Raw genomic sequence first — 26,790 nt, forward strand, 5'->3', positions numbered from 1 at the left:
CTCCTAGGACCCTGCAGGCCTCCTCACCCTGAGGGCAGACCTCTGTCCTAGCACCTCCGGTGCTGGCCACCCTCTCCATCTCTTAGTGTGCTTGCAGACCCTCTCCTACCTGCAGGAGTGGCCCTGATATCCTGTCATCTTCATAGTACCTCTTTACATAGTTATGTGCTGTTCTGTTTCAGGACACAGCTCAAATGCTGCCTCTTCTTGCTGGAGTTTCAGTATCTGCATGTCACTCCAATTCCTCAGAAAGCATCCTGCATTTGTGACATGCAGTGGTGGCCACCACGACAGTCCCAGCACCTAGAGAAGTCTATTGAATAAGTGTCCTGAAAATATTTGTGGAAAGGGATTCTAAGAAGAATGGTAGCTTGGGTACCAAATGAGTTTTTCTCTTTTTTTGGCAGTACTAGGGTTTGAACACAGAACACTGTGCTGGCTAGGCAGGTGCTCTACTACTTGGATGAGAGTTCCAGCACATTTTTCTTTTTATGTATTTTTCAGGTAGGGTCTTCTGTTTTTTCCAGGGTGAGCCTCAGGTCTCTATTCTCCTATCTAGAGCCTCTGCCATTACTAGAACCACTGGTGTACACCAACACATCTGGATTGTTTGTTTGCTGATTGAGATAGAATCTTGTTAAGATTTTGCCCAGGCTGACTTTGAACTATGGTCTTTCCTATCTCACCCCGCCCCCCCACCCTGTGTGAGCCTCTGCACCCATATCAGACATAGAATTTTTTTTTTTTTTTTTGGTCTGGTCGTGGGGCCTGAACTCTGGGCCTGGGCGCTGTCCCTCAGCTCTTCAGCTCAAGGCTAGCACTCTACCACTTGAGCCACAGTGCCACTTCCAGCTTTTTTCTTTTTGCTTATGTGGTGCTGAGGAATCAAACCCAGGGCCTCAGACATGCAAGGCAAGCGCTCTACCACTGAGCCACCTTCCCAGCCCTAGACATAGAATTTTCATAGTGATCAACGAAGAGTTGTTCTCTCATTCAACCCATATCCCTGCCTTCAAGAATGATAAGCAATCCCAAGACAAGAAATACCTTTGGCCAGGATAGTTTTGCTTTCAACCCTTGCCCCTGCCTTCCAGTTACAAGCTTCCTTAAGAATTCAAAACCCACTGAGTGTCTGAAAGGAACCTCTACCCATCTCATCCTGAAGCCATCTTATCCCAAGGTTAAATATTTATTAGGTTTACATTAGGAATAAATACACGCTTCCACAAAATGTAATGCTTCCCACTTACATGTCTCCCCACAGCCTCCCTCCAAAGTTCTCATGACATTGACCACGGGGAATAGGACACTGCAGATGCTGAGCTGGCATCTGGAGTCTGGAGGTCACCTGTCCTGCAAGGAGGGGGGGTCCCGCTCTCACTATGACATACCTCCCTCACTGCTGGCCGGTCACTCTGAACCTACCCCATGGGAGGGGTTGGAACTGCAAAGGTCCTTGGAGTCAGAGGCCTGCAGGCTGAGCTCAGGACTAGGGAATGAATGTACCAGTAACAGGCATACCATACCACACACACGCACCCCTCCATCCCAGAATTCTTCAAACCCAGATGGGGTGGGGATGCTGACATACGCATGCATCTTCCTTGTCTGGCTTCCAGCAGGATCTGTCTGGCAGCCTCCTGGACCAAGGCTCGCCCGTCTCAGGATGCTTTGCACGTTCTCCGTTACCTCTTGTAATTGGAGTTGGCAGAACTCAGCCACTTTGGCTCCCCCTTTTCCTGGGGTGCAGCATTTTTATTCACATGAATGCCAGACTGACCCTCTTGAGAATCAAATGCAAGGGGCATTAATCCTTTAGAATGGCTCCGTTGCTTTTTGAGAAGAAAATCCTACCAGTCTCCTCAGTCCAGCAACCCCTCCATGCTTCCCGGTTGCCCTCACCTGAACCTGCCCTTTGCTCCCTGTGGGTGGGTCTCTCCTATCATGTCCAATGTCCGCTTAGCTGCTGATCTGCTTTTCCTGTCTCTGCCATGACATATTGTTGAGGGCTGGAGATTCTTCATGCTGCTCTGGCCTCACACCATGCAGCACATTTCAGGCTCACAGCACCTTGCCAGGCCATCCTGAAAGACTAAAGGTGCCTTCCAGACAAGCCCTAGAGCCCCAGCAGTTCCATTCCGGCCGTGGAGGGCTATGTGTTCCCAAAGCCTGTGCCATGGCAGCAATTTCTGCCTGTCCCCCAGCAGCCTCCTTTTCTCCCGTGTTCCCTCCTGGGAGGGAACTTCCCACAGTGGCTTGATGGCAGAGAGCCCGGGGAGCCTCAAGGCTCAGCACTGCAGTCTCTCAGGCTAGGGCCTAGTGTCACAAGACCCCTAGAAAGAGATAGGGTGCATGCTCAGGTGTCCCTGGGCTGGCGACCATGGCTTCATCAAGGGCCACTCTGCAGACCCAGCTACTGGTCTGTCGCTGCAGCCTGTGGCTCATCTTCCTCCCAGGCTTTATTATAAAAAACGTTCTCCCGCGACAGTGGAGTGGGACCCTCTGCACTATACGCTGGAGCCCGGTCCCTTTGCACATTCTTGTGAATGTCTTGCTCTTCGCTGCACACCAAGTACACACACACACACACACACACACACACACACACGACTCTCAGGAGTATGCCTCCTCATCATGAGTCAGCCGTGTGGTATCACAGCACTGGTCAGACACCAAGGAGGAGAAGCTCCTTTGGTCACAATGCAGCCCCTATGTGGCTTCGCTTGGCCTCTGGAGGACCCGCAGTGTCCAGGGAGCAGAGGCCCCTGCCTTTTGGGGACCCTGGGTGTGAGCCAGGCCATGGGTCCTCTGGCTAGTCTTCAAAGTAGGGGGGGACTGAGAAGAAGGAGCTCTTTCGCTTGCTTCCGCTGTACATGAGGGAGAGGCTCTTCTTCTTCCGGTCGAAGGGGCTGGTTTCGTCCGTGGTCAGGGACAGATAGGAGGCGATGCTCTCCCGAAGGCCATAGCTGAAGAGGGACTCGTCCACCCCCAGAGGGTTCTCTGCAACTTCAGGATCCTCCTGCAGTCTGTGTGTTAGGAAGCAGATGCCAAAGGCAGGGAAAAGAAGAGAGTGAACAAAAGGAGAGGCCGAGCAACAAAAATAAATGAGCAGAAGAGAAAAGAAAACGAAAAAGTGTGGTTAATCTTTGAGCTTATTGTTTCAATTCTGGTGCTTACATCTGTGGACTGGCTGTGTGGTTCTGGACAAGCCCCTTAACCTCTCTGAACCTCTGTATTTTCAGACAAACCTTTCAATTAGAAATAGTAGCAAATATTTACAAGAAAGAGTGTTCTATCTATATAATTCTGATCTCTGATTTTCTTTGAACTTACCAATAGATACCCTAATCTATGTTCAATTAATAGTATGTCCACTGATCAAACTCACAAATAGATACACAGCTGAAAATTCAGTTTTAATAGTGGAATGGATACAACAAACTGATAAAATATTGTATTCTTTGAACTCAGGGCCTTGAATTCTCAAGTATTTTACACCTGAGCTGTGACCCTAGTCCTTTTGCTTAAAGTTTATTTTGAAGATAGAGTCTTGTACTTTTGCCAGTCTGGTCTCAAACCATGATCCTCTTACCACTGTCTCCCAAGTACCTGGTATTATAGGCATGTACTACCATATTTTCCTCTTAGGAAAAAAAAGAAAAAAAAATGAGTCACCTTAGGACTTTGGTGGTGGTATCTAACTCTTGAATGAATTTTAAATGATGTTAAATTTATACAAGATCTGTGTGTATGTCACTCTCTAAAATCCTAATAAATAAGAGTAAGGTGGTATACTGCTGCTAGAAAATGTACTATTCACACTGACTAGGGACTCGGTGCATGTTTGCGGAGCAGGAGAGCTGTGAACCTTGATGAAAAGTTGCTATAGACTGTGTGATGTCCCAGTCTGGGGCTGTGGGGTTGAGGGTCTGGGCCCACTCTCGGGATCCCTGGCTGTGGTTTTCGTGTGCCTGGCTCACAGATGTTGAAGGACACACACACACACACACACACACACACACATGCATGCACCTGGGTGTCCTCTTCCAGTTGAAGGTTTTCTGGCGCAAGGTGACAGGTGAGCTGGGGGCACTGGCTGCTGGGGTGGGCGTGGTCTGCATCAGACAGGGTGTGGTGAGCACGCAGCACAGGCCGTCCGCCACCTCTGTGGAGGGAAGCAGATGATGCTCAGGGTCCCACATCTCACAGCCAGTCAGAAATATGACTTCCTAGGTTGTTGGCATGAAAATTGAGGCCAGGATGGGGAAGGGGCTTGGTGGGGAATGGCAGTGGTTTGGGAAATGTCACCACCCTGAGTGAACTGTGCTCTGCCCTTCACTAGGGAAGGCAGAGAGAGGGATTTGGCTGTGCCCCAGGTGGAGCGATCTGGAACCTCTCCGAGTTTCATTTGTCTCAGGTGCAGAATGAGGGAAGCAGGGAACACACAGAGAACATCAGGCAGCGGCCCACATGAAGGCAGCCGTTTCAGATCTCTAACTGCAAGCTGAGCCTGTGTGCAAGAATGGGGCCGAGTGCAAAGCTCCTAGTGCATTCAGGATAACATGTAGAAGAGCAAAGAGCTCGTGGGCCATGTGCACTGAAAAGAAGAAAACAAGATAGGTAGAAGGAGAGAGAGGCAGGTGGGAAAAAAGAGAGAAATGACACAGGTATCCTGTAGAGAGAGCATGCAAATTAAATCCACCCACTTTGTTCTTGACTCAGGAGCACCTCAGCCTGCATGGCCTTGGGTCTTCCAGAGCACTGAACACGGGTTTCTAAATGGCCTCCATGTATCAGATCCTCATCCCATGTCCATGCCCTTAGAAGCAACACTGGCCCCTGCTATCCTGGGCCCCCAATAAGGCCAGACCCAGACCAAAAGTCCCAGCACCTCTTCATTCCTGGAAAGACACAGTGACTCAGGATGTGACACCCTGGTCTCAGGTCACCTGCTGTCATGCTTTAGGGAGTGCACCACGCTGCTGGTGCCACCCTGCCCCCTTGTGATTGGTGGAGCTGCCCCTATGTCCTTGTGCAAGAACAGAAGCCCAGCAAGCCCAGCTAAAGGGAACAGCCCACGTCTGCTGTGGGTTCTAGTCGGATTTCACTTGAAAGGTCGTGTACATGAAGAATGGCATGGGGTCATGGAGTCATGTGCTCCTTGTGTAATTGCCACTCTTGGTGGAAGAAAAAAGGACTTTGAGCCTGGGAGAGGAGGAGAGGAAGCCAAACACAATACTCAGAGACTTGCGGGTGTTCCAGAGCATAGCAGGCCAGGCTCAGAGAGGGTCAGCCTTAGACTGGCTTATGTGGGGAACAAAAAAAGAAGTAGTAGAAAAGAAAAAGAAAAAAGAATGTGGAACAGAGTCACACTCACAGCATGCGATACCCAAGTGCTGAGCTATCCTCACCCATTTTATCCTTCAACCCTGTGTCATCATTTTTATGTCCATTTTGGAATAAGGATCCTGGGGTGAAGCCACTTTCTAAGGGGCACAGAAATGTGACCCAACAGCCCCATCTCCTTGGCTGTGAACCAGTGAGCCAGTTCCACATTCCCAAAGCAGCCCATCGCCTGTTGAGTGGAGGACAGAGGAGCTCTGCGTTACTCTCAGGTGAATCAGAGTCTCATTCACTGTCTACACAACGGTCCCAACATCCCCTTGAGTTTATACCCTGCACTCCAGCAACTTGCATTCAAACATCTCATTTCCCCTTCATTTTCCTTTGCCTTGCGGGACAGTTCGTAGAAGGAGCCTGGGAAACATCCTGGGCTTTCAGCCCCTCTGCAGTCAATCAGAGGGAGGCAATGGTGCTCTTGGATGCCAGGAGGGTCGGCGCCAGTGTGAGGTCTCCCCAGGGCCCCACAGCCCAGGCAGACTTGGCCTCCTGGTCCCTCGGAGCTCTGCTGGGAGCATCTGTTTCATGTTTACTGTTGTCTATGCAAACTTGTGGTCTGTACACCCTCAGATGATTGTCATTAAGAGCCAAATACCACAGCCAAGCTGGGTGTGTACCCAGCAAGTGGCTGTCTCCAGGACTCCCTTCCTCTTTCAGTTTTAGCTAGCTTCTAGTCTTTTATCCAGCACAGAGGAGAATGTGTTAGCAATTAGTTTGCATCTGACGCATGACAGACTATGCTGGATTCGGCACATAAAGGTTGATGTTAAGTGATCATCTAACCCTTTGTGAGCGGCCTATTCCTGACCACTTTGCATGATTGAGAACAGAGGCTCTGAGAGGTGGAGGGCCTGCACAAGAGCTCCCATAGCCTAGGCCTCTCCCAGAAGCCCTTGCTCCTTCACATCTGCTGTTTCTTATTGCTCAGAGGTGTTATGCCAAAGGGCTCCTTTGCTTCTTCATTACAAGACTCCAAAACCTAAAGAATACTAGCAAGGTTTCCCATAGGTGCAAAGTTCAGCACCTGAAATCCTGAACCCATTAAGGGGGAAGAGGCTAACCCAGTGTGAGGTACTGTCCCATCCTCCCTCTAGTAAGGCATAGGAAGAGAAGAGGAAGGTCAGCTGCTCTAGGTCAGGTGCCAGCCCATTCCTCAGCACCTTCTACCATCTAGCCCCACGCCCCAGCAAGTAGCTGCAGCTGGTATCGGCACTGGATGGGAAAGGAGACACAAAGAGCTGAATAGTCCAGCAAGGCCAGCCACCATGAGCAGGCAGAATATAAACATGGTAGGGAGGGTGGAGCTGTGTTTTCAATCTCCCCCCTGTCTGTGAGGTAGAAATCCACCTCCTGAGCAAGTTCAGGGCTTTCATGGCCTATCTAAATACTCTCCCTCTGACTCTCCATGTGTCGTACTCTACCAAAATCATGTTGGGGGCTGCTCTCCATCCAGATCAGCCTGAGAAAATCGGGACTGTCTCCTGGGCCCAGAAAACGTGTGCAAATGAAGGTACGGTAAGGGCGCACACGTGGATATAACACAATCCCTAGTCTTCAGGAGCTCCTTGGTAAACACAGTCTTGCTCATAGTTAACCAGGCCACATGGCACTACAACCAAGGCATGGGGGAGAGGCGCACCTCGACAGGGAATGGAGAGGGTAGAGTCCAATACCAACTCCTAGGGCTGTATCACACACTAGGCGGGATGCTGTTGGCCCTCAAAGCTGAAGAGAACGTTGACAAGCAGAAAAAGGGAAATTAGTCAACGTTCAGGACAAAGCCCTGGAAGTGTGACTCTGCCTTGCTGAGGGGCGCCTTACCTGTGTTTATGCCTTTGGGCATGCCTTTATTTACAGAGAGGGTGAGCCTGAGGTTCTGTGCCTTGTGATTTCTACACTGTACTCACAGCTACTCTTGGCCTGAAATTCACTCTCAACAGACACGTGGACAAGTCTGTGAGACCCACACCTTGGCCTAGACCCTTTGTGAGCATGCAGAGGACAGAGACCCCTGTGCCTTACCAGAATAGTGGCTCACCAGGTCCTCCAGGCACTGGAAGGTGAGCCGCGGGGAGATGTAGTACCAGTTGTTGGGCAGACGGAAGATACGGTAGTGTCTCACCTGCCTGTGCTTCACCGACAGCGAATAGAAACCTATGGGAGGCAAGGACCCATTAGTGGCATCCACGTGTCCCCACCCAAGGGTGACCAACAGAGCAGCTCCCGTCCACCAGGGCAGAGAGCTGCTCACCTAGGGACACTGCCAGTATACCAACACTCATCACCTCCAGCACTGACTATTCCCTTAGCTGCTGCTTCTTTGTAGAGCCCTCGCGGTGCTCCCATACCAACCCCCTCAATCCGCAGTACAGCCATTCCTGGCACCCAGGCCTGGTCCTCTTGCTGTTGAGGTGAACATTTGGAGTGCTCCCACATCTCTCTGGCTCCAGATGTTGCTTAGTGGTTTGTAGCCTGGCGGTCACCTGCTGATCCAGGCTCCGCAGCCTGTGAATCTTTCCTGGGAGTTTGCTGAGATGTGGGAATTGCTGCTTTCCCCCCTGATTCTCCGCCCTAAAGTGCTACCACAAGACACACTGGGGGAGCTCAGGTTGTTCCTTCTCTCCTGGTCCCTGCTCGCTGTGACCTTAAGCTTGGTTTTCTCAGAAATGTGGTGTGAGTGGCAGTTAGGAGCTTGTACTGCATGTCCCCAAGGTGCTGCGAGGTGACGGCACCTCCCCCAGCTCTGTGCTGCCCATCCGTATCTAGCAGAGATGGAGGCACGTCAGGAAACACCTCCACTCATTCTCAGAGAGCTGGGGACCGACGGTCCCCAGGTGATGTACGGGTGGAGACACAGAGCCTCAGAGCTTGTGATGTGCTTTCACTTCTGGGACGCATCACTTGGGGACAGCAGCCCGGGGTGTGGCCTCCGGCCCATCCCAAGCAGCCTGTGGACCCAGCTGTGCGGAACTACCCACTGTGTGACTTCTCCTCGTGTCTAGGTGCAAGTGGAAACTCATCAGGACTTTGCATATCCAGGGGCCAAGACAGAGCCTACACACAAATCAGACCTGGGACACGGGCATTTTTCGATGAGTTGTACCTCTGTGTAGGCCTCCCCTTCTTGGCCAGGCCAGCCTAGGAGGCTGTGAGCCTGGGTGGCCCCCATCAGGAGACCCTTAAGACATGTAGAAGGCATTGTGATTCTGCTTGTATCTTGCTTTCCTCCAGCACATTCAAGATTTGGGGCAAACATTTGTTCTAGCATTCTGAGTCAGGCCCCACAGGCTTGCTTCTCCACCAGCCAGGCTAGTGATGGTTCCAGTTCTTGCTGAGGTACCTGTGAAATCCTAGATGCTGTTTTCCATTCTCTGACAGCAAGTGGGCAAAAAGCAGGCTGACAACCTGAATGCTTTCCTGTGTCAAAAGTTATTAGAATGACTCTTTGGTGAGGAGAGCTGGAGCTGTTGAATGTTTTGTTCCTGTGACTTGAAGCCTGGACTACACTCCATGCACCATGCTAAGCACTTACCTATGGTGAGTCCTGAGCTATAACTAAGGGAACCTGGGCATCAGAGAGGGGAGGTAGTTGTAGAACTGCTGAAACTAGACTTTGGGACCCTGGCCTTCAACCACAGAAAGGACAGCGTGTTTTGTGCTCTGTGGCACAGGAAGTCACACGGGTATGGCTCACAGTGAGCCTGTGAGCTCTGACCTGGATTCGGCCTCATTCTCTAAGCTCTGTCACTTCCGTGGTGGTACAGCTTTGTGCATGGCAGGGACCACAGAATGGGAAATGCTCCCACAAGAGTCAAGGGGAGGCTGTGGCAGGCCGAGCTGATGGCAGTGCCCAGCCAGCTTTACTCCCTGTTGGTAGGCCTCTTGCTTACATATAGGGCCTTGGCTGCAGGAGCTGACTGGGCAGATCCATTTGTGCTCATCCAGAAGGGGGAGTGGAGCTCAGACCTGCCCGTGAGGTCGAGGGCCTGCTCACCTTTCTTGGTCTCGCTCTCTCTGATCATGAAGGAGCCCATCTTCGTGTCTGGCAGCTGCAGCAGCTCCTCTGCCTTGTCCCTGCCCAGCCCTTCAAACAGCCAGCTGGGAAGGACAGGAAAAGGACCTCTTACTCCTGGGGAAGTCATGTCCCAGAGGATGGACAGAATTTGCCGGGGTCTCATCATTTCTGATGGCCAGAGCTGGGTTAGCAGTGCTGCTGATCCACCCAGCCCCTCCTCCCCCGTGGACAATACCATCTTGAGTCACCCACCTAAAGACGATGAATGATGCTACTGGAGAAACGTACTCACCCGTGGTAGACTCTGGCCACACATATTCCAGGAATATAACTCTCCCGGCCAGTGCTCAGAGAAATAGCTTTCCACCATCCCCCTTCGCTGTCAGAACAAAATACACAGGAACAGGTAAGGAGGTAAATAGCAGGACCAGGGAGAAATGATTTTACCCACCGTAGATGAGATATTACTTTTTCAAGATCTATGATTGGCCAGGTTGGGGTTTCATTTTTAAGTTGAATTTTTAAATATTATTTTATTGGAAAGATGCTGTACAGAGGAGTTATCGCAAATAAGGGAAACCATGGGACCTATGTTTCTTTGGGTCTGGCTTACTTCACTTAATATGATTTTTAAAGCGTGTGTGTTCAATAGACACTGCATTGCAAGCTACCTTGGGGACCTCCCCGTACGCTGGCAGTGCCCTCCTTCCTGTGCCAGCAGCTGATGTCTTCAACTGATGCTTACAGTCAGAGGCTCCTAAAAATAACTGGCTTCGGTCTCTCTTTATACTCTGAAGTATAAACCAAAGATGGTACTCATGTCAGTAAGGATTCATATGAGGGACTCAGAGCCCTGTTTCTTTCCATAAAGTCTTTGGAATCCAACTGAAGAGAAGCAGGAACAGAAGATGATACTCCCTATCATCAGAAGCATTTTTTTTAGTTGATCATGGGGCCTGAACTCTGGGCCTGGGTGCTGTCCCTCAGCTCTTCAGCTCAAGGCTAGTGCCTACCACTTGAGCCACAGTGCCAGTTCTGGCTTTTTTTCTGCTTATGTGGTGCTGAGGAATCGAATCCAGGGCCTCATGCTTGCGAGGTAAGCACTCTACCACTAAGCCAACTTCCCAGCCCCATCAGAAGCATTTTTAAACCCAGACATCTTTTCAGCTTTCCTTGGTATATAATATTCCACACACAGCATGATGTGTTGTAGGAGGCAGGGCAAGAAGCCGAATTGGGGTCATAAAGGGTCTCAAAACCCAACTTACTTATTTAACTTTCATCTGGCAGGCAATAAGGTGCCAGTGGAGGTCTAATCGTTCTGGCAGCATTAAGGGTGAGGAGTCACAGTAGGGGCTAAATTTCTTACCTCATGGTAGGGCCAGCTAAACATCGAAGGACTCCCACCTAAAGCTAAGGATTTCCTGTCTTGAAGTGTATGAAAGTTTTGAAAAGCACACTCACTCAGAAATCACACGTAGTTTTTCTCCCCGATGGAATATTGGGGGGCTGATGTCAGGAGATGGGTAGTCACTCAGCACAGCCAGGAAGTCGCTTTCCAGCCCTGGGAAGCAAAGAAGGTGGGTCTTGATCACCGGGAACAGAGAGGCAGATGGGGTGCCACGAGGTCCTGGGAAGTCTCAGGCACCTGCCCTGAGTAGGCAGGGAGGGAGCCCAAAGAACCCAAGAACAGGCTATACCTCCCATTCGCAGGCCTGCCTGGGACCTGATGCTCTAATTGAGAAATGGGGATCCAGAGACCCACGAATAGAAGTCACACAATCTGGCCTCAGGGCCTGCCTTGTATCTACAAGCCTCAGTCTCTCCTTCTTTCAAATGGGGGCTAAAACCTGGTTCCAGGGTCCTTCTGAGATGAGATGACCGTGGATGCATGACACCATCTCAGGAATGACAGGCACCATAGAATCTGCCTGGCCTTGTGTCCTCTCCTAGCCGGTGGCCCTACCTCCACATCATTTAGAGGTTAGGATTAGGCCAAAGAATCTCAAACTTTGAGGTTAAAAATAAGTTCGGGCTCGCACCTAGAATTCTAGCTGTTCAGCAGGCTGAGATCTGAGGATGGAGGGTTGGCACAGCACAGGCAGGAAAGTCCATGGGACTCTTATTTCCAGTTAAACATCCAAAAAACTGTGGCTCAGGTGGCAGAGCATTAGCCTTGAGCAGAAGCCCAGTGACAGTATCCAGCCCCTGAGTTCAAGCCCCAGAACTGGCATAAATACATAAATACACAGACACTCTTTCTTGTAGAGAGTGGGCACCAGGCTGGGAATGTATTCCACGGGGACTTTTATTGGTTGTGTGGGGTGGGAGAGAAGCAAAGTTAAGTACTTTTCATTGTGTGTATGTCGAAAGTCACTTCAGTGGACTTTGGGGAAGAAAGGAATCCTGTTTGGTTTATGTGAGTGATGGCTTACACTGGAGAGAAAATGATACAGCATGAATTTCCCCTTTGACACTAGATGGTATCTGCTTTACATCCTTCGTGATTTACCGTAATTTCCGTGCATCAGATAAGAGTAATATCTGCGTGTGTTTGGAGGAAATAACGTCTTACAAAGCAGCGGGTGTGATCGTTGTTCTGTTATGGCTCTACCTGCTGCCTCAGGAACTGAGCTCACAGTTCTGGTAGCCGATCCTTTACCCTGAGCCCAGCACAGTGAGCAAGCTGGTGCCCCCTGCTCCCATGGAGCCCATGTTCTAGAGCTCACGTGGTGGTCAGGGCATATGCTGACCTATGCCTGCCCACGAACTGATAAACTCCCAGCACTCAGGCAGGCAGGCAGAGCCCTTTTCTGTCCAAAGACATTCCCTGCTGAGACTCCAGCCAGTCTCTTACAGCTCCTGTGTCCTATATACAACAAGTCTCTGAAGCAGGCTGTACGGACACATTGAGCTCCAGGATGAGTGAGGGCGATGAATGGGTTTGGGGTAAAGGGCTTGGTTATCAGTTGGCAAGTAAATCAGGAACAAGTTATCAGAGCACACTCAAATGTGGTGCTCACGAGGGGAAACTATGTAAATCTAAGATATGGGGTAGAAACCGAGTGACCTTTGGCATCCTTACACATCCTGGAGAAGAGCCAGGGGTCTGAGGAAAGCAGCACCAAGACCACAGACGGACCAGCCTGGCAAGGTCGCTGGCCTGTCCAACTGTGCACCTTCCCTGAGCCTGTTTGTATGCCTATGTGGACCGAGATCTTCCCTCACTCTACCTCACTGCATTAAAAGAGAAACTCCGTGGATAGTCCAATGATTAGAAGCAGCACTAATGTATGGATTCTGGAGTCAGAAGACCTGAGTTCTAAGGAGGGGAGATCTGGTGGTATGTTGAGCTGATGCAAATTTAGATCCGTTTTAGAAAAAGAACACGAAGTGGTGCATGCCAAATGAGGTGCAGACCCTAGGAGGGGCCAGAGCTTCCATGGTTTCTCAGCTTTCTGGCAATTCTGCCCAGCTGCCCAGGTGGGCCATGCAGCAATGGGCACGAACCACCCTTCCCATCCTGGACCTAGGCTGAGGAGGATGTCTAGACTCTTCCTGGTCCAATGGCCCCAGTGAAAAGCGACATTTACTCATCAACCCAGCTGCCTTTTAGCCTTCAGAGCCCCTGATGAGAATGTTCCACCCATGTTCTCCCCCTGCCTCCCCACAAGCTCAGGTCCGGCCGCCTGGAAGAGGCTCAGCTCTCTACTATGCTGTTCATACTCTGGAAGCAAATATCCCAGACTTGAATTGTCGCATGTGTATGACCCTCAGGGGGCTGTCATCTCCCCACCTTGCTGTGGGGTCCCAAAAGGCAGAGCACATGTCATCATGTCTTCAGTCTGAGCCCAGCCCTGAACCTGTCCTGGTTGGAGGCTCTGGAACGCAAGGTGCAGCTGTCCCTGTCCCAGAGTGACTCTGGGCTTGGTTTTGGCTGGTCTAGACATAAGGGAGGTGTCCCAGAACCCCTGACAAGAAAGAAGGGCAGAGATGAGAGGCACAGAATGTGTTTCCTGTGCCAAGACAAGGGCCTTAGATCAGTCTGTGTCTATGTAGGGGTTGTAGTTTGGTGTCTGGTTGAACGTTAAGACTGAAACAGAGCAGAACTGCTATCATCTGTGCTGTTGGAAAGCTAACTAACAGAAGCAGAAACAGAAGTGGCATCCCGCTGTAGAAACAAGTGTTCCAGTGGGGGAATGGAAGCGATTGGGCTAGAGTTTCAGTTTCGTGGTAATACTGTGAACTTCCGGTGGAATTTCCATGGTGTGTTTATATCAAGAATAGCTAAGCTTCACCAAAACTACCGGTAAGGTGCCTTTATCTACAGGTCTGGTGGCTCTCTGCACCCTACCACCAGCATTAGGAAAGCAGACAAATCACTGGAAAATTATTACTGCAGCCCATTGCAGCTTTGTGACAAGCTCAGGTGCCAGCTCCATTCCCATCCCTTCTGAGCTTTGGTCCCTACAGGGAAACAAATGCCAGGCAGGTATTTCCATTTGCTCAAGCTCAAGTACTTCATCACCCCCATATTCCCAGAGCCCCCTGGGCTTGTGGGGAGCTGAGCACTTGAATCAAACCCGATGCCTAAATGAAGCAGAGGGAGAGAACTCTGCTAAGGGCAGAGAGAAGATGATCGCAGATTTGAGAGAAGGAAGCAAATAACAAAGAGATACGAGCCCCGCATGAGAGAAATCCAGAGAAAATTTTCAGAAAGACTTTACTGGAAGAGATCTGGCTTTAAAACTAATCAGGCCTGACTTAAATCCGCCTCTACCACTTACTAGCTCTACAGTTTGGGGAAAGATTTATTTTTAACTGTTCAAGTTCTGCCTCATGTGATGGATTCATGCGTCATCGTGATGTATATGTCTGGCCTCGGTGACTGGCAGCCAGCACCATTTCCCAAACTGGGTTTAAGTATTATATAACCCACAGCCCATCCCAGCTGCATGTTCCCAACTTGATGACTATCTAGGTGAGCAGATATGAATATACTGTGTGATCTTCTTGTCCTCTAAACACAAATCCCTTTGATGAGCACAGAAAACAAAATCAAGACATCAAGTATTTGCTGAGAGTGCAACTCGGCAATGAGGCGGGGTAAGCAGAATGCAGAAAAGTGTAAAGCAGCAAGTGATCCAGGACACGATGAAGCCCAGGCAAACTTCCTGGCCACAGATATTTGTCAAGGACGGACGACTTTTTCTAGTATTCTCTTCTTGAGAAGAGTGTAATTGTTTCTCAAAGCTGAAAGCATTCGAGTCACTGTCATTGATACCTGGGTAGGAAACTAGTCATTAATGCCTTCCAGTTCCCTACCTAGCTCTTCCAGTTCTGCCAGAATGCGGATTCTTATCTGAACAGTGAAGGCCAAAGCCAGAGAAAAACTTAGTGACATGGTCAAGAGGACTTCAATGTGAGGACTTCAATGCCTGGGGTCACTTCACTGAGGCACACAGTTCTCACTTGCTCTGTTTCCGGGCTGTCCCCATCAACACCTGATCCTCACAGACCTAAACAAAGGCCCACTCCAAGGGTGCCTTCAAAATGAGGAAAGATGCCCCCACACAGGGTGGGAGCAGGGTTGAAAGGCCTAGAGATTGCCACTTCCGGTTTGATGTTCTCATATGTGTAGTACAGTAAATATTGTACAACACACACACACACATACACACACATACACACACAGAGCCAATCAGATGGAGTCCATAGTCTGGTAGTCTGGCTTGGTAAAAGGACCTCCAATCTGCCACAGGGGTCTGAGGGTCTTCATCCATATATGAAAGATTTCACTGAGGCCTTGGAAGTGAGACCCAGTAGTCTAGGGAGCTCCCAAGTTAGTGGGAAACGTGGAGCTAGATCAACCCTGAGGCCATGAGAGGTCAGCAGAGTTGACCTCTGTGTGCAAAGCTGGCAGAATGCAGAGCAGAAGGGAGGCAGCCTGCAGGCCTCAGAGTTTCAGAGTGTATCCTGCTTGGGCACCGTTTTCCCATCCTCCTCTTTCCTTCCCATTACCATTCCCTAGCAGCAGCAGCAGGACAGTTGAGGTGCAGCTTTTCAGAGAGCGTTAGTGACCAGCCAATGATGCCCAAACAGATAACTTCTTTTGTCACAGTCAAGACTCACCTAGAACACTGGTGACCAATGATGTGTCTCTTAATATTAACTTTAAAATCTGTCCTGCTGTAAGCTAGGCGAGATCATGAATCTGATGGGTTGGTTGTGTTATGATTTTCACTAAATGGAAATTGGCTGTTCCGCCCTGAAACCAGCCTCTGTGCCAGCAGTGGGTGAGTGAGAATTAGTAGAAGTAGGAATCTAGTCCAACATTTCGTATGGGAGGCTTGCTTATGGGTTCACCTAGAGGCAAATATCTGTGTCATTGAATCTTGTGGCCAGACGGGCTGTCCCAGCTTGAGATAGAACAGCCTCTCTCTGAGCTTCCAAACCTCTTGAAAGCTGCTCTACTCTGTATAAATTGAGGTAGTAAAAAAGATAGATGCTAGACTCAGGCTCCTTGGCCTCTTCTGAGCTGCATGGCCTGTTTCCTTAAGTGAACTTTGGAGTGGTAATAATAATCCCTTAATGGGGTGTTGTGAAAAGTAATAGTTTCTCTGTGTAAATTCACGTGTAGTATGCAATCTGCATGTAACATGCAAATATGTTACACACCTGCATGTGTCAGTCATACATTCATACGTATAAACCACTTGGAATGCTATCTGACAAGCACCCATAAGCACCCAGCCACTCCATAACAATTCCTACTGTACAACCTGAAACAGAGAGCTCTGCTGTGAACTCCCTTCCCACCCCTAGCTGTGATGAGTGGCAACAAATCTAGAAACTGGCCTGTGGTTCACCATCTCTCAGGGGTTCATGGTTGGCTGGTAAGAAATACAGCTAAGTGCTATTGCTCATGCTCAGCCCACCATCGTGGCGTCTGACTAGTAGGTGTAGGGTAGTGCTTGATCAGATGTGGGTGGTTTGAAGAACACCACTGAAAAATAAGAAGTTCCAAGGTGGGTTTGGATATTTGGGTCTTCTTCCACTCTACCCCTTTTTCCATGAGCAGCCATGATGATGCCTACCCTGGCACATTTGGCTTGCATGATCACCTGTGAGCTGATGTCTCCCTGCGGAGCCGAGTGACATGAGGGGAAGAGACAAAGAAGGGGAAAGATCACAGCACAATAACTGAGTGATGGGGGTGGAAAACACGCCCCTTCCCCCTTTGCTGGGAGGGCCTGGCTCTTCATCTGTTCTGTACGCCTGTCACCAGCCCAGAGGAGGCGTCTGAAGTAGCTCAGTGGCAGAGGATGTTGACTGCCTGGGACCCTTTGGAAGCAAGTATGGACTGACAGTGTGGGCAGCTGACCCCAAGAGAGTGTTCCGACTTCCCACCTCACTGCCAGTTCACTGCTCTGGGCTCTGCTGTGGCAAAGACAGCTCTCCACCAAGTTCTCTATGGAAGGCGAGCAACTTCCCTAAGGTCACATGGCCTCCAAGGGACATGACCAGGGGCTCAGCCTGGGCCTTTGCCTCTGGAACCTGCAGTACTCCTATCAAGGACTGCCACAGAGGTTTAGTTGCATGACTTGCTGGGAACTGGCCTGGTGAAGAATGTTCTAGAAAGCTTAGTTTAGGAGAACATAGACTTGCGAAGCCACATCCCAAGGTATTCAGAGTCTCCCCAAAGGTCTGAAGTATTTTCCTTGAGTCCCTAGGTTGGCCTCTGCTGTTCTTCGGGCAGGGCCTTAGGCTTTAGTGCCTTGAACACTTGGTCACTGGGGGCTGATGTCAGAGAGTGCTGGTGTTACAGGCGGGCCTGAAACAGGGAGTCCAGGGCACTGTGTGTGGGTGGAGACACCTCGGATGAGCATGCTCATATAGAAGCTACTTCCCTGAAGAATGCTCTCCCCTGGCACCCTGCAGATTGGAGTGCTAGCATCACCTTCTCCCTTATGTCTCAATAGATGTCAGGAGAAAGAGGAAGTGAAGTTAGGATGGATGAGAAGGGGAGCTTTGCAGGGCCGGGGGTACAAAAGCAGCCGCCAGTGCTTGATGTGGCTGCCTGGCTCACAGAGCGGTGTGACCTGGGGAATTCTCCCTCCAGGGGCGGAGGGGAAGACCCCTCGACCTCCCACCCACACAGTGGAAAAAGAAAAACTTACTTTGTGGCAATTTGCATTTGGAAAAAGAAAGGTAAATGAGCAAGTCCTTAGAGGCTGATGTTTTCATGGGGCTCGCTCAAGTGTGTAGCCCCTTCTGTGACTGGTTGAAAGGCCACAACTTTAAACAGGGTCTCTCCTGAGATGGCTGGTCCTCTAGGCACTGTACAGCCAGCTTCCCAGTAGTCGTAGTGACCTGAGCAAGAGGCTGTGACCTGAATCAGCCTGGGATGGCAGGAAGGGGCCCAGCGGGGCCGCTCTGCATCGGGGCACAGTGGCCAAGCAGTTCATGGGAGGCCCCTTCCGCAGGACAGTTCCTCTGTCCTCCCTTCCTCATTTCCTGGCCCTGGGGATGTGCTTTGTGCTTTTCTCCATTTGGTTTGGAGAAGAGAGATATGAGGCTGGAAAACTGAAAGCCATGAGCAGTGCCCTGCATGAGACTCGGGAGGATGTGGGAGACAGGGCGCTCTCATGCTCAGTAGGGGCGTCGACAAGACCATCCGACTGTGTAATTTGGGCAGCTAAGTGGTTCCATTTTGGAGGAAGTAAGAAGCCTTCCTTGCCAAAGAGCCACAGGAGTCATAGAAAGAGAAGTAGCCAATAGCAGGACAGGGCAGGACAGGGTGGCCATCCTTGCTCTGTGACCTCTACCAAGGCAGGGTACCGGGGACAAGACAAACAGGCTTGGTCACCTCTGCTGGGAAAGGGTCACCATGCCCCAGGTGATATGACTCAGGGTGGGAAGCAGGTCACCCCCAGACTCGCCCTGTGGACACCTGGCCTCCCTGAGGCACCCTTCCCAAGCTCTCAGGGGACCTACACCCTCCCTCCCCCCAAACACAAGAAATCAAGAAAAGTGTATTCGAAAGGTCAGCGCTGCTGACCTCAGAGCACATCAGCCTTTGCCTCCTGTTGGCTGATAGTTCCTCCACATCTCGGGTCAGTGACTGGAGGACTTTGTGGCTTTAGGAGTCTGGCCCAACTTGGCTTCTTTCTGCAGGGCTAAACTGCTGCCATCTTGGTTAACTTGCAACCCCAGGTTCTCCCCAGAAGTACTGAGCACCTTACTACAGTGTCCTTTGTGTTTAAGCAGGACCAGGGGTACAGTGCCCAGCTCTGCCCCTGAAAGATTGGCGCTGGCCAAACTCCAGCAGAACTCATGTATTTGTCCTGAGCTGGTGGGGGACAATGAGCAAGAGTCTAGTTTTCAGAATTAGAAGTCTTGGTCAGAAATACGGCTGAAATAGCATGAACTCCATTCTCCTGACAGGCCTCAGTTTTCCCCCACCTACAAGGTAAGTAGATTCAACTAGCTGAGTTCAGAGATCAACCTGAAAAATGTCAACTATTTAGAACTATTTCCAAGTACCCAGCTCTTTCGACTTGAAATATCTGAACCACAGACAACGTGAGAGACAAGTACTGTACTGTTATCCTATTGCCCCAGATAATAATGTCCACTATTGCTAGTCTTTCACATGGGCTTCCAGGGACAGAGTAAAACATCTTGCTTAAGAAGTCAGACTTACCATCTGTGCTGGGCAGAGGCCTCTCAGGGGGCACAGGGGTGGATTTCATGCTGTTCCCCATTTCTGTATCTCCTGGAGCTGTTGGAGATGTGTGAAGCCTACAGCACAAGAGACACACAGGTACAGTCAAGCGCACCCTGAGCCTTCTGAGCGGAGAGTGACCCAGTTTAAAGCACATTGTACACCATTCTCCTTCTGCCCTGCCAGGCGGCTGTTTTCATGTGAGGATATGGCTTGTGAGTGTTGTTACATGTGCGCTGCTCGACTACTTTTATCAAGGGATTGGCAGAGAAAAACCACAGAGAGGGAAGTCGCAAGCAAGTGCTGTTGGTGACAAAAGTTTCCATTCCTCACTGTCACTGAGGAGAGCAGGCAGTTTGTGTGAGAGGCTAAGCCGGCTTGCCCCATGCACCCCAAAAACCAAGACCCACAACCCCTGGCCATCTACAACCCCTGGCCCTCAGCTCCTCAGCCCAGAGAACTCGGGGCATCCAGAACTTAGGAGCTTTGTGGCTTTACAACGTGAAGTAGTAAGAAAATGGCACCTTCTGGTTCCACATTTTTCTTGTCGGTGGGAATCTTCCAACCTGGGTTCCCAGAGGCCCAAAAAGGACAGCTTGATGAAACACTTTTTACTGAGAGCATGTAGTCGAGTGTGATCACATCTCTTTGTGCCCAGTTTGCAGGGAGGGAAACTGAGTCTCAGAGAAAGTAAGCAACTTGTCCCAAGTCACATGGAAGGAAAAAAGGGGCAGCTGGAGCGTGAACCACTGATATTTACTTTCCAATTTTCCCCCATGGCTTCTCTCTCTGGAGCTCAGGCAAGTGGGAATTTATAAAGCCAGATGACCTATGGGAAGTTGCTAACCTCTCTCTGCCTGTCTTAGGAGATAATCAAGTAGCTATGAGCCACTACAGAGGTAGCTTAAGGCAGAGCAGTGAAAACACTTAGAATATGGCCTGGCATCAAATGTGCTGCTAGTTGTCATCATGCTAGTCTATTTCCTGATTTGTCCTTCGTGGCAAATGTCCAACCCTAAAACCCTCACACAAATATTTTACAAAGGGACCAGAGGTTGCAGAGCAGAGCCATAGGGAAACTATCATCCGAGGAGGACAGAAGATGATGAATAAGTTTTTCTTTCCAGTCTTCAACCTCCCTCCAGATACACGTCAGTGAGTCTCTTGGATGTTTCGAGAGAGGCTTCAGTGTGCGAAGGCAACCCCCAAAACAGCACAAGTGCTAGCCTGGCCTCCCCCCCACCTTCCCCATTTCACCGTGCAGCCTCGCATGGTTCCAGCCACAGTGCCCTTTGGTGCCCTTGAATGCCTGTGGCAGCACACGTCATTCAGCATCTACTGATAGTCCCACCTCCCTCCGGACCATCTTCCTCCCACCCCGTCCTCTCTTCTGAGATACTTCCTAGCTGCAGGCCCCTGCTGAAATCTTCCCAGTAACAAGAAGAAACCTAGGGTTCTGAGACCCCCAGGAGGGTGAACTCAGCTCCCGCTCCACGCCTGCTCTTCTCCTGCCTCACCTTTCCACAGGCCCTGTGGTACTATTCCCTCTTCCATCTTGCAAGCCCTTGGGGTTCACTCTCCAGGAGAGGATGGTTGTGCAGGGCAATGAGACCACAGAATTAGGGACAGGTCTCGGTGTCCCCTTAGCTGTTTGCTCGCTGCCTGCCTCTTAGAGCCTCCAGGAAGGAGTTAACTCATCAGAAAAAGAAAGGGTTTTATCTGAAAAGAGTGAAAATGCCCCTGAGGACCACCACCAGTGTCTTCCTAATGAAAGGCTGAGCAATTTGATTTAATCCATGACAGTTTTATGCGGCGGCTGGAGATGGGAGAGAAAGTGTAAGAGACATAATTGCTTCCAGGAACAATAATAAAAGGGCAAAAGAGAAATGAGTTAATTAACACTGGCTCTATGCATTCTTGATTTCCTTTTCCCTTGTCTTTGAGGGGCAGCTCTTAGGTTTCCAAGTCAAAGGACTGCGTCGTCGCTAGGCACCATGTTTTCCCACCAGTCTTTGGAGCAATGCTATTTTCTCTGTGTGACCTTGGGCCTCAGTTTCCCATCTGGAAAATGAGATGAGTGGGAAAGATGCTCCCCAGAGAGGGAGTCTTTGCACCCCTCTCCAGTCTAGCAATCAAGACTCGTGGCTCTTTGAAAATTATTAATAAGAGAAAAGAACCATCATAATTTTTTATGAAGTCCCATTGGACAGAATGCAGACCTTGTCATTCTATTCTTTGGGACTGGGGGAAGGCAGGTAATGTACCAGGTCTTCTACATTGCTCTCCCAGCATCCCATAGGTAGACTCTTCGCTTTTGCTTTAATGTATTGGATTGGAATTAGTTCACCTGCCCACTGTCTGGAGCTAGAAACCTGCAGCTCCTGACTTCAGGTCCTGTGCTCTTTGTCTTGGTCATTACACCATTATTGAGTCCTCCTCTGGGAGGGCTCTGATCAGAAAACTATGGTGTAGGTGAATGATGTCACTGGGGGAGAAACCCCGGTGCCTACTAGATGTGTTACCTGAAATCCAGCAGCCCACGAACCAGGCAAGCATGAGTCTGTGCAAGCATGAGTCTGAACTTTGTGTGGCTACCATGCCAGGAATGTCCCAACCTGATTTACAGACTAAAGGTAAATTCAAAACAGTTCTCCCTGGCTCCACACCAGAAGGATCTGACTGATATACAGTGTAGCCCTGGCCTTCTACTTGCTGCCCAATTGGAAGAGGCAGTGAGAAAGGAACCCTTAGAAGTTACCAAAACAAATTTCAGAAACTAGAAACTTTGGGGGAAACCATTAATGCAAGAGACGGAAGAGGCTCTAAAACTGGCTTATATATACAGAGCTCCAGTTAAGGGAAGCCCTGGGGGAGGACAGGGAGGTCTGCTGTGGCCACAAGAATAGGAGGGGGACCGTGTGAAGTGTTTCTTAGCTTTTGCCATGTTATTTTCCAGACTGTTAATGCCATAGGCAAAACAAACAAAGAAAAACTAGCTGTGCTCATTAAATTGCAAATTACTGGGCAGGGGAGAAACTCTCATTTTAGAGTTAGGATCTGACTAGGTAGCTCAGGCTGGTCTTGAATTCAAGATCTTCCTATCTCAGACACCCGAGTGCTGAGACTATACAAGCATGCTCTACTATACCTGGCAAAAGTTTATGAAAGTTTAGCCTCTAAACACTATGCATTGAAACTAGTGTAGCAAAATCTCTACAATGTCTTCAGGTTTCTCTCTGGTTGGTGAGTGGTATTGTAGGTGAGTATTTATGTATTTCTAGACTTTCCAAATTTCTTCCATGTGCATGAATAACTTAAGTTTAAGAGCTGGGGAATAATACAAGATCTTTGATGCAGGGTTCAGGGCAAATAGAAAAACCTAAGCAATGATTCCAGCTCTAGGATTATTAGCTGTGTGTCCTCTGACCAGATCCTTCTCCCTCTCTGAACCCTGGCTTTCAAATCCATTGACTTGGGATGCAAATATCCCATAAGGCTGTTTTGAAGATTAAATTACAAACAGTCTGTAAAACAGAGTCTGGTAAATGGCAGCTAAAAGTTCACAGGAGCACAGCTAACTCACTGTGCCAGCTTGAACAAAACCCTGTCCCTGTGTAGGCCCCCAGCCCTCAGATGCAGCCGAGAGAGAACTAAATCAGTTATCTCACTAGGCTTCTTTGCCTCAGTTTTCCCCACTCATACTCCTTCCACCAGGACAGGACCCCCTGCACCCACAATTAGCTTACAACTTGCCCAGTACTACCTGAGGTCTGACCCTCACTTGGGGCACTAGGAGCTGGCACAGTGGCTCGGCCTCGGTTGCCCCCTCCCCTGCAGAGGTCTCACAGGGTTTCCGGGAAGCCCTACCACATCCTGGCCTCCCCAGGTGCATCCCTCAACGCCAGGCGGGGGGCCCCTGTGACCCCATCTTTCTCTGCTCTCCTCACAGGGTGGTACAGCTGCATATTTCTCCCACATTTCCCTCCCTGTGTAGCAAAATGGGGCTCACCATCCCAGGGTTCCGGGGCTCCAAGGAGGCCCACGGAAGGAGGCCACTGCTCAGTCAATGCCCACTCCAGGCTTCCCATGCCTAACTTATGACCAGAGGTGCAGGAGGAGAACCTGGGGACTTGAACCAAGGGCCTAGGCACTGGACCTTAGTTATTTCACCCAAGACACACATTCTACCACTTGAGATACAGCTCCATTTCCATCTATCTTTTGCTGGTTAATTTGAGAACAGAGCCTCACAGACTTTCTGCACAGGACAGCTTTAAACCGAGATCTTCTGATCTCAGCCTCCTGAGCAGGTAGATTACAGACACGAGTCACTGGTACCTGGCTTCAGCTTTCTTATAACAAGAAGGAAAGCTCAGAATGTAAGCAACCTGCTCAAGCACACGCAGTAAGTAATCTGTCTATTATGAGAGACAGCCAGTGCAGGCTTGTTGGCTGTGACCCACATGACCACAAGCTTACACCTGATAGAGGAGCCTTAGGTATCTAGGAAGGGATTTTGTCTGCAGGCTAGGCTTTCCCTAACACATCTCACATGAGATTTTATACAAAGAAGCCAGCTCTGAGTCTAGCCAATGCAGAGACAAACTTCACTGTCACTGTTTTCTCTACCTCTCTCCTTAATAGATGCAGCCACATCTACTTTGCTGGGTTTTCCTTTGTTTTGTTTGCCAGTACCAAGGTCTGAACCCAGAGCCTCAGGCTCACTTAACTTGTTTTCCTAGCTGTCACTCTACCATTTGAGCCATACCTTCCGTCTGACATTTTTCTGGTAAATTGGATAATAGAGTCTCATAGACTTTCTACCTAGCTTCAAACTACACTCTTCCAGGCCTAGGATTACAGGCATGGTTCTATGAAACTCAATGGCACCCAGCTCACTGGGTCTTTACAGGGAAGATTAGCAAGAGCAGGTATTGAAGTCCCCATGGCTCCACTCTCCACTGGTGCCGGCGTCCTTGTCACTCAGACATGTCAGACAGAGGGGCAGGAGTGGTAGGGGCCTGTCAAAGCAGAGATGGATGACAAAGGCCATGCTTGATAGGGCTTGGATGCTCCATTGAAAGAAAAACCAGCTCTCACCTTTTTGAATCAGCTTTTCATGCACAGAGGCCCCAGGCCCCAGGTGGTGGGGCACAGAGCTGCCAGCCCTCGACTCTGTGGGACCCAGTGTCCTCTGAGCACCATACTATCAATGGAGCTGGACCCAGGCTAGTAATGACAGCATTACATGGGGAGGAACATGGTGACTGCGATGCAGGCCTTACTCACATGGAGGCCCTTGGGAAGTTTGAGCTCTTTAGAGCAAAAGGAAGCCGAGGGACACTTCCGTGGCAACAGAAGGGCAGCCGGGGATCAGAAAGGGTATGATTTCTTCATGACATCATGCTTCCCAGCAAGAAGTCATTTTACTTTTTATTCATACATATGAGTCACAAGCATTACTCACCCACCAGCAAGCAAGCTGGAAGTGAGTATTTGGCCCAATGAGCATGTGCAGATGACAGACCATCATGGGTGTCCCCCTCCCTGTAACTCAGAGCAGATAGCTGGCAGGGCCTTGGGGCGTAGGCTGCAGATCTCTAAAGAGATCCCCTGTCCTATCTCCAGGCTGCTGGAGGCCTTCCCTGGGTTGCTCTTCCTCTGAAATGCTGAACATCTGTAGGGATGGTTCTCTGCTGTTGGCCTGAGTATTCTAATCATGACGTCCCCCGCTGACTGTAAGTGTTCTGAAGGCCACTATCACTTCAGCTCTGTCTTCTCTCCCAGTAGGAGCACAGCAGATGTTCCAGAAAGAAACCCAGAGGAACTGATACAAGAAGAGCCATGGTGTGTGTGTGTGTGTGTGTGTGTGTGTGTGTGTGTGTGTGTGTTGGGGAGGAATACAGCGTGGATCAGTTTTGTGCTGGTAAACATTTCCCCTTCATGAAGGGAGGAGAGCACCCAGTTTGTAGCGTCTGCCAATTCCTCTGGTGTAAATCACTTCCCACCATGGCTGATTTCTGGCTTTTCTAATGTGACATCTTTAAGAGTACAGGTGGAAAAGCTTCACCCAATGGTCTCCCCAGCCAGCATGGGATGGCTTTAGGAGCTGTTGGAGAAAACAGACTCTTCATTAAGCCTTTCTCCTGATGAGAATTCTAAGTGTGAAGCTGACTTCAAGTTACCCATTTGTTTCAGAAGAAAAGGGACGCTGATCTCGATGGCAGCCCCTGTGCGGGAATCCCAGCTGCAACGTTCCAAGTACACTGATTCCAAAGGCCCAGCTGGCAGGCTCAAGAGGTTGTCGACTTCATGTTATGAAGTCATCTAATGCCTGACTCTGCTACTGAGCTCACCCTATTTTCCCTGAAATTTACATTCTACCCACTGCATCTTTAGAACCCACTAGAGTGGGTTTTTGGCATGGCATATTCCTCCTTTGGTGTCTTTCTGCTTCTCTGTAAAGAGGGTAGACCAGGGCACATTTCTCTATTCTCCATTTGCATCCTGAGACAGCCAGGACCTGAGCATGTATAGAACTTGGAGGGGAGAGGGCAACACTGGCTGCTAAGTGGTAAAGGCAGGGTTTGGAACGAGGCACTCAGGGTCCAATGATGCCCTCTGGATCTCCTAGGGGCAATGAAGCCAAGTCTGTCCTTTCTCACAACAAGCACTCCAGGCCTCTTTCTGTATGCTGAGCTCATTCACAGGTGTTCTAGAGTGCAGGTACATTGAGAAAGCAGAAAGTAGACAGGTGTATCAGGCTCAGGGGAATTGAAATTCAATAGACATAACCAGCTCTGGTGACTCATGCCTATAATCCTAGCTACTCAGGAGGTAGAGAAGGAAAGAATATCTATTGGGTTGAAACCAGCCCAATCAAAAGGTTAACGAGACCTCATTTCAACCAACAAACTGGGCTTGAGACCCAATCACAAAATCAGCTAAAGCCAAAAGAGAACTGTAGCTCAAATGGTGGAGTGTTGCCTAAGAGAGGCCTAAGAGACCCTTAGCTCAATTCCCAGTACTTGCCCAAAGGTAAAACAAAATTGACTTTAAGCTGATCGTTAGGTGACTTGGAAGGTCTGGAGTGGGGATGGCTGAGCTGTAACGTAGGTGAATCACATGCACATCCGAGATCAATGTGAGAACTCAGTTACAGCAACTGAGCTGGCTGCTCTATTTTCCTCTGACCTCACTCTCTGGACTCATAACCTTTTTCATGGAAGTTCTAGGATGGCTTTTACCAGACAGGTGACCTTTAACTCCTTCTGAGGAAAGATCACATGTCTATTCCTACTGAAAGATGAGTAATAATAACAAATGATATTGTAGGTGCTGGAACATATTCCTCTGTGCCCAGTGACTTAGAACTATTGGAAGAGGTGTTGCATTTACTGTTTTGTCTTGGGTGGGCAGAGGTGCATGGCTTTAGGACAATGGATCCCGCTTCAGGTAGTCATTTGCCTTTGATGACAACCAGCTTCCTCCTGGAGCTCTTTGAGTCTACGCAGCTTCATTGTTAACCCTTCCCCCAATTACTGCACGCACCTACCTAAGCCACCAGGTGCCAAGGGACATGTGACTTTGTAAAGCTGTTTGATCACAAAGGATGCCACTGAGCCCTAGAGGCCCTGGGCTCAGGCTG

At 49.7% G+C, this 26,790-nt stretch overlaps 2 protein-coding genes across 4 annotated transcripts in view; one reads left to right on the forward strand and one right to left on the reverse strand.

Moving 5' to 3' along the window:
- Tg (thyroglobulin) overlaps window positions 1-26,790 on the forward strand; it is a 186,685-nt gene that overhangs the window by 114,640 nt on the left and 45,255 nt on the right. The gene's annotated exons all lie outside the window — the stretch shown is intronic.
- Window positions 1,177-26,790, reverse strand: part of Sla (Src like adaptor) — a 28,182-nt gene continuing 2,568 nt past the window's right edge. The window contains exons 2-8 of one of the 2 annotated variants that reach the window (XM_042699955.1): window positions 19,122-19,219; window positions 10,880-10,979; window positions 9,708-9,794; window positions 9,395-9,498; window positions 7,423-7,554; window positions 4,033-4,165; window positions 1,177-3,026 (exon numbers count right to left, since the gene is read on the reverse strand). In XM_042699955.1, the coding sequence (XP_042555889.1) occupies window positions 2,813-3,026; window positions 4,033-4,165; window positions 7,423-7,554; window positions 9,395-9,498; window positions 9,708-9,794; window positions 10,880-10,979; window positions 19,122-19,182 (831 nt within the window). In that variant the 5' untranslated portion in view covers window positions 19,183-19,219 and the 3' untranslated portion in view covers window positions 1,177-2,812. Of the gene's footprint in view, window positions 3,027-4,032; window positions 4,166-7,422; window positions 7,555-9,394; window positions 9,499-9,707; window positions 9,795-10,879; window positions 10,980-19,121; window positions 19,373-26,790 lie in introns of those variants that run through there. The other variant, XM_042699954.1, reaches the window with a different exon arrangement.

This window comes from Dipodomys spectabilis, unplaced genomic scaffold, assembly GCF_019054845.1.
Source record: "Dipodomys spectabilis isolate Male_0828 unplaced genomic scaffold, ASM1905484v1 ptg000264l, whole genome shotgun sequence".
NCBI classification, from domain to species: Eukaryota; Metazoa; Chordata; class Mammalia; order Rodentia; family Heteromyidae; genus Dipodomys; species Dipodomys spectabilis.